Source organism: Bemisia tabaci, chromosome 7 (assembly GCF_918797505.1).
Source record: "Bemisia tabaci chromosome 7, PGI_BMITA_v3".
NCBI lineage: Eukaryota > Metazoa > Arthropoda > Insecta > Hemiptera > Aleyrodidae > Bemisia > Bemisia tabaci.
The window spans coordinates 44,157,963-44,172,333 of record NC_092799.1 but is presented as its reverse complement, the minus strand read 5'-3'; the positions used below and the strand labels follow the sequence as shown (position 1 = coordinate 44,172,333).

Genomic DNA, 14,371 nt, shown 5'->3' with positions numbered 1-14,371 from the left:
CAACTTTTACTCTATACAATTAAAAAACTTTGAACCTGAAAATAGCGTAAAATTGCGCTGCTTTGCCAAAATTTTCTGAACCCCTCTCCACGGGGGGTAGATGCCCTACCAGGAAATATCGCATTACGCCTTTTCAACCAGCCAAGGGTCTACGCCCTCAGGTGCGAGCCAGTCCGTGAGTCCGACCCCTGGGACGCAATTCATGAGCAGCTCCTCATTCAGAGGCTTTGAGAGATGTCCGTAGTCACTACTCGAACGGCTCCTTTAAGGGAGCCCCGTATGCTTTAGGTCTTTTTTTCACAGGACGTTTCATGGGATTTGTATCAAGTTCGAATCGTAGAAATGAAACTTCTGGGCTTTTCCCCCGTTAAATAAATAAAAAAAAAAATTTTCCTCTTCTCTCTGAGTCGCTCTTAGGGCTCCGCAAAGACTCTATTCGGCTCGGTGATTAGTATCGACTAACTTAATATTTTCTCCAACTTCGCAAGTGAGATTTTTCCCTGGGACTATAATCCCTTGAAACGTCCCTTGGAGAAAAGGTCTTATTTACCCGATTAAGAAAGTCCATTTACTTACAGTGGTTGCTCGATGTTAGTGATAATCGGACGTACTTACGCTGAAATACAATGCGTCCAAATGATATGAACCAAGAGGAGCTATATGAAGCACGGAAATCATGTGTAAATTGCACATCCACAAAATGTGGGACAACATGCAGTCTCTTCTCCGCTAACTTAGAGAATTTAACGCACAGTTAGAAAAGTTGAGTGGGGTGAAACGCTTGATACAACTATTTCGACTTCGAAGTAGGTAAAATTGCATATCCGCAGGATGAAGGAGAACAGACTTTGGAGTAGGCGAAATTGCATATTCGCAGGATGAAGGAGAACACACGCAGTCACCTTTCCGCAGACATAGAGACTTTAACGCAGACGCAGAGTAGAAAAGTTGGATGGGGCGAAATGCGTGATAACAACTATTTCGACTTAAGTAAACGGTGGTCTGGCAAAACGTGACGTACTTCGTAGTAGAGGTTGCAGACCTACGTGACAAGAGGAGTGGGAAGAGGTCTAAATTCCTGAGTTTCGGCGTGGCGTGAAGGATTGGACTCTTGGCGCACTCAACGTATAGGGTGGCAAAATTTAACGGAATCCAAATATTTTCTCGGTCTCAATTGAGGCTTGCGGTCTAACTACTCTGGCGGCAATTAAAGATGAAATAACTAACGTTCATTTCGTTGCTGTGATGGTCGATGAAACTACGGATGTTTCCACTAAATCGCAATTTTCCATAGTTTTACGTTACGTGCATAAAGGAGTGGCCAAAGAGAGATTTTTAGGTTATTGTGACATCAGCGAGAACAAGACTGCAGGAGCAATTGTCGAAAAAATTCGTCAATACCTGACAGAATTTGTCTGCAATGAAAAATTGGTCGCCCAAGCGTACGATGGAACAAATACCATGTCCGGCAACAAGACTGGCGTGCAAACCCAGCTTAAGGAAACGCATCCATTCGCTTTATTTGTACATTGCTATGCACATATCCTGAGTCTTGTGCTGACTAAAAGCGCTGAACTTATATCGGAATGTAAAATTTTCTTTAGCTCTGCGGGCGGCTTCGCAAGCTTTTTTTCTATGTCACCGAAGAGGATGAAATATTTGGACGAATTCTTTTGCAAGCATCTTCCCAAAGCTAGTGCCACTCGCACATGGAACTATTCCTCTCGACTTGTCAGTACGTTGTACGAATACAGGCCTCAATTCATAGACGCGTTTGAAGCTATGCTCGCTCATCCCGATGAGCTAGACGGTGATACTTTGGCCCCTGTCCACGGATTTTTAAGCTTGTTAAATGATTTTCAGTTTAATTTCCTTCTGGAAACCTTCAATAACATATTTGCTTACACCGACGTGCTTTATGATGTTTTACAACATCAGTTGTCAGACATTCTTTATTGTCGTCAGAAAATCGCCCAAGTTCAGCAAGAAATTGCAGCACTTCGTGACCGGTATGACGAAATTTATGAACACACCAAAGAATTAGTAGGAGAGCCGACCAAGAGGCTAAATACGAATTATAAACGTCTTTACAATGAAGTGATTGATACGGTCGCAAATAAAATGGAATCCCTTTTTGAGGATTATGGACAACTCAAGTTTCTAAGTCTCCTTGCCCACCAAAAATTCCAAGCATATCAATGGGCATTCCCTGATGATCTTTTCAAAAGTCTTTTGAACACTTACGGCCCATTCTTCGATGAAATTCGTCTTAAAAATGAACTAATTGTACTGTACAGTAGCGAAGAGTTCTCCGGTAAAACCGTTCCAGAGATGGCAGAAATGTTCGACGACGATGTTATGAAAATTTCCTTTCCGCAATTGGATAAGTTAGTCTCGTTAATCTATACCATTCCTGTCAGCACCGCTACCGTTGAAAGGTCGTTTTCGACCATGAATCGAGTCAAAGATTACAGCAGAAACACTACATTAGAGGAGCGGTTATCCCACTTAGCCCTCCTTTCCATCGAAAAAGACTTGGTCACTCACTTGCTGAGGAACGACCAATTTTATGAGGAAACTATCAACAACTTTTGCAAGCACCAACGTCGGCTAGAGTTCCTTTACAAATAATTTTCATTCAAATTTACTCATTACCTTTTAGTTTCAACTAATCTTTTCAACTCTAAAAAATTTAAACATTAAAAAAAATATAAAATAATCAAGAAATTTTTTCTAAAAAAAATATAAAATAAATAAAAAACAAAAACAAAAAAAATAAAAAAATAATCAAAATACAAAAAAATAAAAAAAGAACAAGAAAACAAACAAAAAAAACCAGAAATGCGGGCTCTGGATCCACTTGGTGGTGAATGAGACAGTCTCAACCCTGTTTTAAACGCAGAGAGGTGGTTTTTTGTGGGCGACTTAAATAATAAGTTGAAGGATTAAACTTAGAAAAAACTTGGACACGGCGCTAACCGTGATCAGAGCAAGAGTATGGTCCCGCAATTGTCAAAAATAATAATAAAAGACCTGTAGAGAAGTGAATAAGTAAGAAAGTAAGGAATTTGGGTATAATTTCTCTACATCTGTTTCATCAGATTTTACCTCTGAAATAGAGGAAAATGGGTAAAACGGGATCTGAATTTTGAAAAATTTTCCGGGGGAGGCCCCCCGGACCCCCCGCCGTGTATGGGGGGTATTCCATACCCCCCAAACCCCCCGGAATGTAGTGAACTTTGACAGCTTGCCCTATCACCAAACCCACCGCACGCCACTGCGGTCTCAATACATCTCAGGACCGGTCTTTGGGGGCAAGCATTGCGGCCGCATAGAGCGCCGTACAGTGGAGCGAGTCAATCAGAGAAGTCGGACATGAAATACTTAACTAAAACTGCAAAATTTGATGTTTATTTCGTCACATTTTAATATTAAGGGGTGCTCCAAGAAGAAAATTTCACGAAGAAACCAATGAAACCACTTTTAGAGCCTCAAAGTTGTGTATAAATGGAGTTATAAGCTTTTAAAGTTTTCAAATTTTGTCCGACCTCTACTATTGACTCTGTCCACTGTGCTCCGCGCCGTCATAAGCGTCAAGGAAGCATTACAGAACGCCGAAGGCGCTTTTGCGTTATAAGTTTTTTTTTTTTTTTTTTTTTTTTTTTTTTTTTTTTTTAAAAATCCTTTACTTTTTTTAGGACGATAAGATATTTGGTTTATTTTTGACTTGCTGCGACCAAATGCATCCTCAAATGCATCCCCCTTCTGTCAGCGCCGAGAGGGTTTTTTTTCTCCTTTATTTTGTGAATGCAGTGCAATGTTTTTCTCATTGCGGACACTTCATTTTGTCAAGGCTAGAAGGTCAGAAGCCTCCTTACAGCGCCCTGGAAACATATGTGGGCGCACTCTCATTTCATTTCTTTTTTCAATGTGTGAATTTGATAGTTTTTTTGTTAATTGTTAACACTGTGTCTCACCCAAGTGGAATAAGGACGGCGTCTTACTATACTAACGGCGACCCTGAAAGAGTTCGTTCCTGATTACCATACTACCGTAAGCAGGAAAAACGCCGTATGAACATTCGAGAGTTGCCAGATTTCCTTCGGTAAAATGTTTATTCTTAAACAAAGCTACGAATATTTTTCCTTGAATTTTTCAGGAACTTCATGTAAAATTGCGAACAAAATTATCTGAAATATTGGAAGGAAAATATTCACAAAACCAGGAAATTCGTGTTTTATCAAAAGAAATTTGGCAACGCCTGAAGGTTCATACGGCGTTCTTCCTTAGCAAGGCAGAATGGCAGGGCGGAAAAAAACAGTTTTAAGCATTTTTTTTTTTTTTTTTTTTTTTTTTTTTTACTTCTTCAAACACCACACAAGTGATAATCCTGCGCTTCCAGTTAGAGCCCCGCCCCCCTCCGTCCCTACTATGTACCAGCCCGAGGCAACCGTTGTTTGAGACCATCAAACTCGGGTCGCCCAGCCGGGAATCGAACCCGGGACCTCCTGAGCGATTATATGTAGAGCCAGCGCTACAACCACTACACCACAGGAGACCGACTTTTTTTTTGGAGGATCTCAGAAAACAATTCAGCTGATTTTAATATTCAGGAATTCCTATTTCACTCGACAAGACTCTTTTCCTGTTGCTCTTCAAATTAATGAGTATTTTTGGTGAAAACTTCGGCAAATAGGTATGAAAATTGATGAGGCGGCAAAAAGAGAAAACTGATACAAAACTGATTGATTCAAGCGTAATTTAGTTTTATTATAGACGTGATTTCATAATTTTTGTGATAGTGAATCCAAAAATTTCAATTGTATTTAGTCTACAACACTGGAGTATTACATCTACCTAGAATTATGATCAAACAATTGTACGCTGTGAATGTATAAAAATAGGTCACTATTAATAATATGCTAAGTTCCTTGATAACACAATATTTGTCTACAGAAAAAAAAACGAACAAATAAAAAAAAATAATTACATCAGTCTTTGCCAGTATTATCTTAATTTTTTTTTTACTTTTGACTTAGATATGGTACTTTAAGCTACCTTCATGGTCATCATGGGGATAACTATGTGAAAAGAATAATGTACAAACTTGCATGAAAACATGACAGAAGAAATTGAATTACTTAATATTTGATAACCCATTAATCCATAAGAAAATATTGTGATAACTAGATTATATAATTTTACATAGTGACCTTCAGAAAAAGCATAAAGTCAAATGCACCTAATATTAAGACCGGCTATTAAGGACTGAAAAATGATGTCAAAAATCCCCTTTTGCTTTTGTTCTTGTTTTTTATTAATTTAATTGACCTTTTAACTTTTTTCCAACTGAGACCGGGTAACTGGATGACTTGCAATCAGAGCAATCAGGTCATCATATTAATAAATGAGAATGAACTAGAGGGTATAAAGCACCTATCAAATTAGAGAGGAGATTAAAGAAAGTTGAAATTTCTTCATAGCCATTGATGCTCGTTTCTGTAAACAGAAATACTCATTAAAAATAGAAGAAACTCATTCAGAACGAATTTGCCTTTATAGAATTAGACTGTTCGGAGCAACATTGATAACGAGCATCAGGAGAGCAACTGCAGAAGCATTTCAGTGTTTTCGAAGATCTCTACAAGCTTTGAACCAGATAATTAGGAGGCTACTCTGTGCTGATGATGGTTACTGATGGTTGCCTTACTGATGGTGCTCCAAACAACTCAGTCTAAAGGAAAAAATCAGCTCTTAACAGGTTTTTACCCTCTTTATAATGAGTATCACTGTTTTATAGGGATGTTGACTCAGTCAGTAGCTAAATTGTAATGTCAACATCTTTCCTCAAGAATGAAAGGTACTGGACCTTTTTACTTCATTCTTTCTTACCACTATTAGTATGGATTTATGTATTGATCCTATTCTTGCTGCATGGCCTGTTCATGTTTTCTGTTCTACTGATAGACTATAATCTAGTTTCAAGTGACAGGACCATTACCCATGTTCGGATTGAACATGGGAGATATATGGTAATAATCAGTGGAAAATTCAGTGCTATAAACATCAACTAGATTGTAACTGTAATTGACAATTTTGAAAGGGAATAAGCTTAAAAATTACCAATTTATGATAAAACTAATAAATAGAGAAACCAGATTTTTATTCAAAACCATAAAGAAACAGGATGAAAAAGGAGGCATGAAAGAAAAAAATAAAATAAAAAAACAGAATAGAACAGAAGATTGAAAAAAAAAGAGAAAGACTAGTATAATTGTTGTACAGGGAGCTCAATAAAGGTTTCCACAATAAAATTAAGGGAGTAGAGGAAAAATTTATACGGCTGTATTTCCATACATTTTAAAAAGCCTTGCATAATGAAACTGAGAACATAGTTGCCACATAATGCTGAAAAATCAGCACATTCCCCAGGAACTCAATGTATAATATCTCGATTTTATTGCACAACCTGGCAACTTTAATGAGAAGATAGTTCAAGGAACTCAAACTATTTTTTCTATAATTGTGGAGAACAAGAAGCAACACTACATGATACAATGGTATCTTCAGTAAATTTCAGTGCGTCAAGAAATGAAGAAATCTTTCCGACACCGTGGATTTTTTTTTACCTTCTTACATTTTCCTAAGTTATTCAGATTTTTCAGTTATAATCAATGATAAGAAGCACTCCCAAATATTAATGAAAACCACCTAAGTTGATCATAAAATTAATTAACGCCTATACAACTAAAATAAAAATTGAGCATACCATCCATGGACTTTTCAGGGATAATGGGAAAATTAGTGATACTAGTATTCTTATGTATACAAAAGTCAACAAGATTAAATTTTAAAAAGCTGCAAAGCTTCGTTGATATCCCATTATTTACAAATTTGAGGCAAGAGCAACCAATCCATAATATTTACAAAATTGGTGCAGTTGCTAATTTTTCCTTCGGTCCAGAGTGGGAACCTTGAGGAGAATATAAAAAGAATTTTTGGGAATTTTTTTTTTTAAATTAAGCTAAAATTTACCTACAGATAGGCGTCAAAGATTGACATTTTTATGCCTACTTTGAAAGAGAAAAAAAATGGTGGTGATATATTAGGTAGTCACACTGGCATTCCATCTAAATTAAAATTATGCTCTTCAAAAGGTTTAAAAATCTGGGCTTTCAAATGCAGTACAACAGAAAAAAGTATCTATTTAATTCATTAGAGGTTTTTTTTTTTATTTAACAAAATAATGACAATCAAAATTTCAGGAACTTAAAGTCTTAATGTAACTTGCTACTTTATTGTTTTGTTTCAACTATTAACTTATTAATTACTTCACTCGGTACAGAAAACCGAAGAAATCAAGAAATAACAAGACTAATTATGGATACAATAGTTACATAATAAATACATAAATAAATAAATTATTGAGTTGATAATAATCAAATTTATTTTATGAATGAGTGGACTGCATTTCAACAAAACAGAAAAATAAAAACTAAACAATAATTTTTTTAAGAAAACAGGAAACAATCAAATGTTGCACAAAAACCTTCAGTATGAGAGGAGACTGGATTAGAGGTTCAAGAGCTACATTTAGAAAGAGAGAGAGAGACAATAACACTTACAAAAACGACTATCATTAGTCAACAAGCTTGAATTATTCTAATTCATAGATCAAGATGCATACAGACGGTTTAGTTCCTTTTGATATTTCAGTTGAATGTCCTTGCGTTTCAGTTTAAATGCTGCAGTTACAAGACCCATGTCAGGAGTCCATGCTTCAGGGACCATTTTGATTGCGGTTGGAATTTCAAATTTCTCTAATTTACCTGTAATCATAAAATCATAAATTAAGAATGGTAATGAAGAAAGAGATGAAAAAAAATTATACACATGAAAAGAAGATAGCTACAGAGATGCAGGCCCATGTAAATATCGAAGAAGCTATGTCTTCCTAGACAGATACAGCAAGTGAGTAGACTTCACATTAGTAAAATAGCACAATAATCTTGTTGGATATCCAGACATATGAGTAATATCTAAGGTCTACTCCTTAACGCACAATGTGGGTAACCTATATCAGGCATTTCTTCAAAATTCTTTGTTTGCTGGCACATTTTTCTTGGTTGCGAACAACCAGGCATGCTGAACGAGATAAGTAAAAAAGCCTAATTGAGTACAGAGACAATCTAATCTATGTGGTGGCTATCTTGCAACAAACAAGTTATCAATTTTTTCCATACGTTTATTCTCAATTGTTTTAAGAAATCAAAATGCGAGACAATGAAACAATTCAGATGAAATGCAAAAAACAGATGCAGAACCATTCTGCTTTCTTCTCAGAAATTGGGAAACTTTCTTTAGAGGTTGATACAACCTCCTGATATGAATTATTGACAAATTATGAAAAGGACCCTGTACACTCCTTATGGAAAAATGCACCACGATCGATTTTTAATTTCTAATTAAAAACCCAGAAAGGTACCTCAGAACGTTCCTGGAAATACTAAAAACCCATAGAACATAAAAAAATCTCAGAATGAGTTTAACTTATTTTCAACTCAAACTACAACTGTATCTTGGAGGCAAGCAATCATTTTGCTGATTTGAGATATCAAACAGACACCTCATAATAGACGGTATGGTATTTGCGAAGGGAACTTGGTTCCAAAAAACTACAAGCTGTTCTTGTCATCAGTTTGTTCCTACCAGATACAGCTATCAAATGATCAAAAATAGCAATAGGAATTCTCAGAGGCATGTTCAGTATGCACTCGACTTAATTCATCTCCAATGGTCGCTACAACTCTTAGCTTCCACACCACAGACACGTAGCTTTTTAAAAGGGCCCATTCCAGTTTCGACCGCAAAAAGACGAAGCTTGGACCACCACAACTGAAGAAAGAAATACTTATTTTATAAAACTGGAAGATTTGCTTACTTTTCTGGCCGTGCGCGATGAGTTCTTTGAGGACAGCTTTTTCAACGGTGGTATCTTCACACAGTTCCTCCAGGGTCTTGTTGTGAATGCCTAATTTTACTGCTAGTGCCTGGAGATGAACCGGGTTGGGAACTACTAGAGCTACAACGTGATCTTTTATTGATTCACCATAGACACAGATATTATCTACTAAAGGAGAGGTCTTCAGCTCTGTCTCCACTTTACCCAGTGATACGTATTCACCAGCCTGTAATTTGACTAAATCCTTCTTACGGTCTGAAAAGAGATAAGAATTCAAAAATTAGGTGAAGAAGCTACCATGAGTCACTTCATCCAGTTACTGGAAAAAATCATATTTTTATTGGACAACCTGTGTTTTCAACATGATTTTTGAGTCCGTAAACATTGCACAACATACAAATAATACAACTCCAATTCACACTATCAAATATCATGTTTTGGTGTTTCATCGAACGTGGATTCAGGGTTGAGAAAAATAAATTTCTTCGTTTTCAAAATTTAGGGAATTTGAAAAATCAACTTATCACGGAGATCGGTAGATCTCCCCGCCAAGCTAAAAATATAAATATAAGGAGAACAACCAAATAAAACCTCCCAGAGTAAGACCGGAAAACGCCTTCAAACGACTCTGCAGCAACCACACACACGCGGGGCGATACCCATAACCGTACGTCGGTCGACGGTATACATTACAGAAAATATACATTACAGAAAATATTAGGAATTGCCGATTTTCGCTGCTTTTTAACTTTTATCACCCCGTAGCAAAAAAACTACTCAAAGGATCATGTTTAAATTTGGCATGATGATTCCTCACGATTCAAAGGCCATACCTTTTGGTGTCTGATGTTTCAAAACTTATTATTAACGGAGATATGACGTTTTAAAGATTATAAAACGCCACCGGACTTCCTTCGTTAATTGCCGATTTTCGCTGCTTTTTAACTTTTATCACCCCGTAGCAAAAAACTACTCAAAGGATCATGTTGAAATTTGGCATGATGATTCTTCAAGATTCAAAGGTCACAATTTTTGGTGTCTGATGTTTCAAAACTTATTATTAACGGAGATATGACGTTTTAAAGATTATAAAAACGCTACCGGACTTCCTTCGTTTTCTAGAACTCCTGGCCTGGTTATAGCTGCCGATTCTCATTGTTAGCGCGCTTTTTTTATCAAACCAAAACAAAAACACTTGAATAAACTCATTCAGTGTCAATAAAAGAACAATTTGGGAATTTATTCGGAATATATTAAAGTTTAGCGGCTTCTTTCATAAGTTCCCGGGTCGTAAGTTATTTCTGACGCTAGAGTTCGCATGCCATTACGGCACGGCGGCCATTCGTGATTTTGTTATTGTTATCACAGGGACACGACACAGGTGTTCATTGTCAAGTGTCAATTATTGTCAAAAAACGTGTGAATTGTAATCGTTTTAAAGTTATTAATTCTTTTTCTCTGTAGTTCATATGTTGCTAAATGTGATTTAGTCCTAAATAATCATAGTTCAAGCACTTGAAGCTTCCACCGGATCCCAATCATCTTTCAGGAAACAGCTGATACAGACTACACATCCTAGAGCCCCTTTACCTATACTGCTGCTATGCCTTGACTACAGACTAAGCCTTTGTTTTCTCTTACTTATTTTCATCATCATCATGTACCTTTATACCATCATGAATTCTGAGTGGAAATTTTCGGAAGTGCGTGGTTTACCTATTCTTCGGAAAAAGTTGATGGTGTAGCCACATCCAAACATCCGCGTCTCAATCTCAACTAGGTACTAGCCATAAAACCCCATGGTTTATTATTTCATTCCTACTATACTTTCTACATGTGATTTATAGGAAAGGAATATCTCTTTCTCTCAGGTAACTTATCAAGCATTATAAACGATACCCTCACTTGATTGTGATTCGCCGAGTTGGCAGCTGGTCTCCACAAGCGCAAGTTCTATCGAGTCAATGTTAAGCACTCGACACTGTATTAAACTGATTTGTGACTATGACGATGATATTCTTCTTCGTCTTCCAGATACTGAACATGATTTACTATTAGTTTTCAACGTGGCCTCTAAAATCATGAGTATTGTCTGCATTGAAAGTGTTTCGTATCGCTCATGAAAATCTGTCTTATTCTAGTAAGCGTTGCGTTGTTGAGCTCGCTGAGTGTATGTTTCTATAAAGCTCTTGTATTGTTTTTGTCACAACTCGCCAATGGTGCCATCTGTTATCATGTATTAACGTGTTATTAAGTGGTGCTGATTCAGAGCTGATCAGAAAATTGACATTAGTCTCAACATGCGATGAGCAAGCTCTAACAGCATCAGGCGCCGAACTGATTGCATAATCAAGGACTTTGTTATCATGCTTTTCTTTGGGTTGGTATGTTAAGTGCTTAAACTTCTTTGAAATCAAGATGTGCGTGGTTTGATCCCGGCCCTAAGTTATTAAAGTGAACCCAGAATCTGTACTTGCTGAGTCATATTCGCTAATCCTATCTCGTCGCAGCAAAGGGACATGGTTTGAATGCTATTCTCATCAAGCGTCATATTCAAGAAATTACCAAGATCGCCAATTCTAAGCTGCCTTTTCAGAAAGCAATTTACCTTGTCAGTTTGCATAGGTAGCTAATGGCTGTCTCATTCAAAAATCATGGTTCTCCGCTGATTTGATATTCAAAAATTTGCGGAGACCATGGATTGATTGTCCACAGCTGTCAATTTCAACACAACACATCAGCCTCTGAATTCTCTTATCCATATACGCTCTCATCCTTCAAATCTTCTACAGTATCGCGTGGAAAGAGTTCAATTTCCTGTGAGTATTTATGACATCATGCTTTTCAACTATCCCTCTTCCAGAGCACAGAGTTTTTTCTTTTAAGCTCCTTGTCAACCTTGACTTGAAACATGCATTTTCGTTTGAGTATCTGCTTTGCTATAATAAGTTTGGTGAAGGTGCGCATAAGTTAAAAGTGATCTCTTTCCCTCTCCTCAGAAACATTTGAATTCCTCAATCAAATAATTTTTTTTGACTTACAAAATTGATCTATGTTACTTCAGGATCTGTGAATAGACTACTCAAGTAGGTAATACTTATTTTTTCATTTAATTCTACCCTGCCTTAAAAACATTTCTCATTAATTCGTTTCTTTTCTAGTTTTTATGGTAATTTTATTTTATTTTTTGAGGGTCAAGGTGCACAATATCAAAGGATGCGTGTCCATATTTTGTTAGTGGTCCTTGTGCATGCTTTCAAATAGTTCATCACTGTTTTAGCAATACCAGGTACCCATGCTATCACTGGATTTTGCCTGATACATAAATTCTAATTTTCTCAAGGAGTTCATTTCTTTGGAGGCCTAACCAGTGGAAATTATTTTTAAGTATGTTCCTGTAAGACTCATTTCTCAGTTGTTGGGAATCTGAGATCCATTATTTATCCTTTCTTGGCTTCATTTGACTGAAAAGTATGGCGACGTTTGATCCGATGTGTTAATTTTTGTGTTTATTTTGTAGAGAGGCACCTAGAGATGAGAGGAAAGGATGGAGGAATAATGAGTTACTCAGAAATTTTTCTCACTAAAAAACCGAAAATTCAGTGTTGGGTAGTTTAACCACGGACCAATCAGAAATTACGTCGTTTTGGAATAGCGTGGCTCTCAAGTCATGTAAAAAAAAAAAAAAAAAAAAAAAAAAAAAAAAAAAAAAAAAAACCTAGTTTGGTAAATCTTACTTGAACAATAAAAATACAGGATCGGATGACTTAGCTCATTTAAAAAAAAAATGCCCCTTAAACCATTCTAGAACATTAACCGAAAGCCACGTACGTATTTTCTTGTCAGAATGTACATAGGTTTATGAGGCAAAAAGCTCAGGCCGCTCACATCCTTTTTGGACGAAATAAGTGCGTAAATGACAATGAGGAAAGGCATACATTAAGACGTCTCCAAAAGCGGTGTCACACACAAGTCATTTCATGAAGGCAAAGACTAGGAGTCCTCTTAATAGGAGGACATTTTTGAAACAGAAATAAGAAGTATAGGCAGCAGCTCAGTAAGACTTGAAGAATGAACGGAGCAGCTCGGTATACAAGTGGGACATCCATGACGCTGCTAGTCTCTCATTATAAGGGAAAATAAAGCATAAATTTAATGGAACTGTGTTCTAGGAAAAAGAGAGGCGAATCAAGACAAAAAAGGGGGGGAGGGGGAAAGAAAAAAAAAAACAATGAGAAAAAATTTTTCCTTCTAACGCTTTTTTAGTTTTCTTTTCCTCGCGCCCACGACATGGTGAAAAACATGTACAGCCGAGAAAAAAAGAATTCATACACTGTTTTTTAAAGTTTCCCTCAGAATCTCCCAAAAGGGGCCGTCCAGGCACCTCCCTTAATAACGAGCAATCTCGAGACTTTCCTCCGAGCGATAGTCCCTAAGAGGAAAGTTGGGGTGAATGAAAGTTGGGAGGTGACTCCAACACGAGGTTCTACAAATCGAGGAAAGATGCTAAAATTCGGGCCAATATTATTAATAAAGAAGTTTGCTTTAAAAAAAGTCAAGAAATTAACAAAATTATGTACATTAGATTAGGTACCTTTCAAGTGGTCTCATCAATACCTATTACCCTATCAGGAACACTGCAGCAGTTTTGCAAGATCTCTCTTAGGATGAAAACGAAACTAAAAGTAGGGATAAAAAATCAGACAATTCTGCTCCCTTAGTTGAAGTTTGTTAGGGTGTGATCAATTATAACGAAAAACCTTCATTGATTATCACACCAAAAACCACTTCCCGTGAAAAAATGACCCCGCCAAGCTAAAAATATAAATATATCGGTACGCCGACTCAAAAGCAATGAATCATGCAAATGAAGTAAGACATGCCAAGCAAATTTCCTAGAATAATAAATTGTGAAGTGTCTCCTCCCTATCGAACATTATTACCCGGGAAAACCGAAAATTATAGACAAAAAAAAAAATGAAATTAAAAAAAAACCGATACAAAATTTATACACCTTTTTTTGTGTAGTCAAATTGTACTACAAGAAAAGGTGAATAAATTTGTATCCCTTTATAAATATATTTGTTTGTATTTGTCCTATAATTATCCGTTTTTCCGCGGTAAAACAATGTTGGAAGGAGGCAGAGCACATATACAATTTAGTATGTCAGGAAATTTGGCTTGGACGGGGGGTTGCTCTACTTCATTATGATATCATAGGTCTTATGAGGCGACGTATATGTGTAATATATTTAGCTTGGCGGGGTACCATTTTACACGGACAGTGTTTTTGTGTGTAGATTTGTCCATACAAAGATTATTTGACATGGTTTTCGGAGTCTCATTTCCCCTTATATGGCGAGTTTAAAAGTGATGAGTGTTCTCCAACGGAAGTTCACAAAAAAAAAA

General features: G+C 36.7%; 2 protein-coding genes across 3 annotated transcripts in view; one reads left to right on the top strand and one right to left on the bottom strand.

Annotated features, from left to right (window-relative positions):
* Positions 1 to 1,179: 1,179 nt before the first annotated feature.
* Positions 1,180 to 3,261, top strand: LOC140225090 (zinc finger MYM-type protein 1-like). Its single transcript, XM_072302640.1, has one exon. It carries the CDS (start codon positions 1,246 to 1,248, stop codon positions 2,629 to 2,631), a length of 1,386 nt encoding a protein of 461 aa, XP_072158741.1. The 5' UTR covers positions 1,180 to 1,245; the 3' UTR covers positions 2,632 to 3,261.
* Positions 3,262 to 4,742: 1,481 nt separating this feature from the next.
* The window catches only part of Acsl (Acyl-CoA synthetase long-chain), a 52,816-nt gene continuing 43,187 nt past the window's right edge, over positions 4,743 to 14,371 (bottom strand). For both annotated transcript variants that reach the window (XM_072302639.1, XM_019049633.2), the window contains exons 12-13: positions 8,942 to 9,217; positions 4,743 to 7,829 (exon numbers count right to left, since the gene is read on the bottom strand). In XM_072302639.1, coding sequence (XP_072158740.1) covers positions 7,675 to 7,829; positions 8,942 to 9,217 — 431 coding nt within the window. In that variant the 3' untranslated portion in view covers positions 4,743 to 7,674. The remainder of the gene's footprint in view (positions 7,830 to 8,941; positions 9,218 to 14,371) is intronic.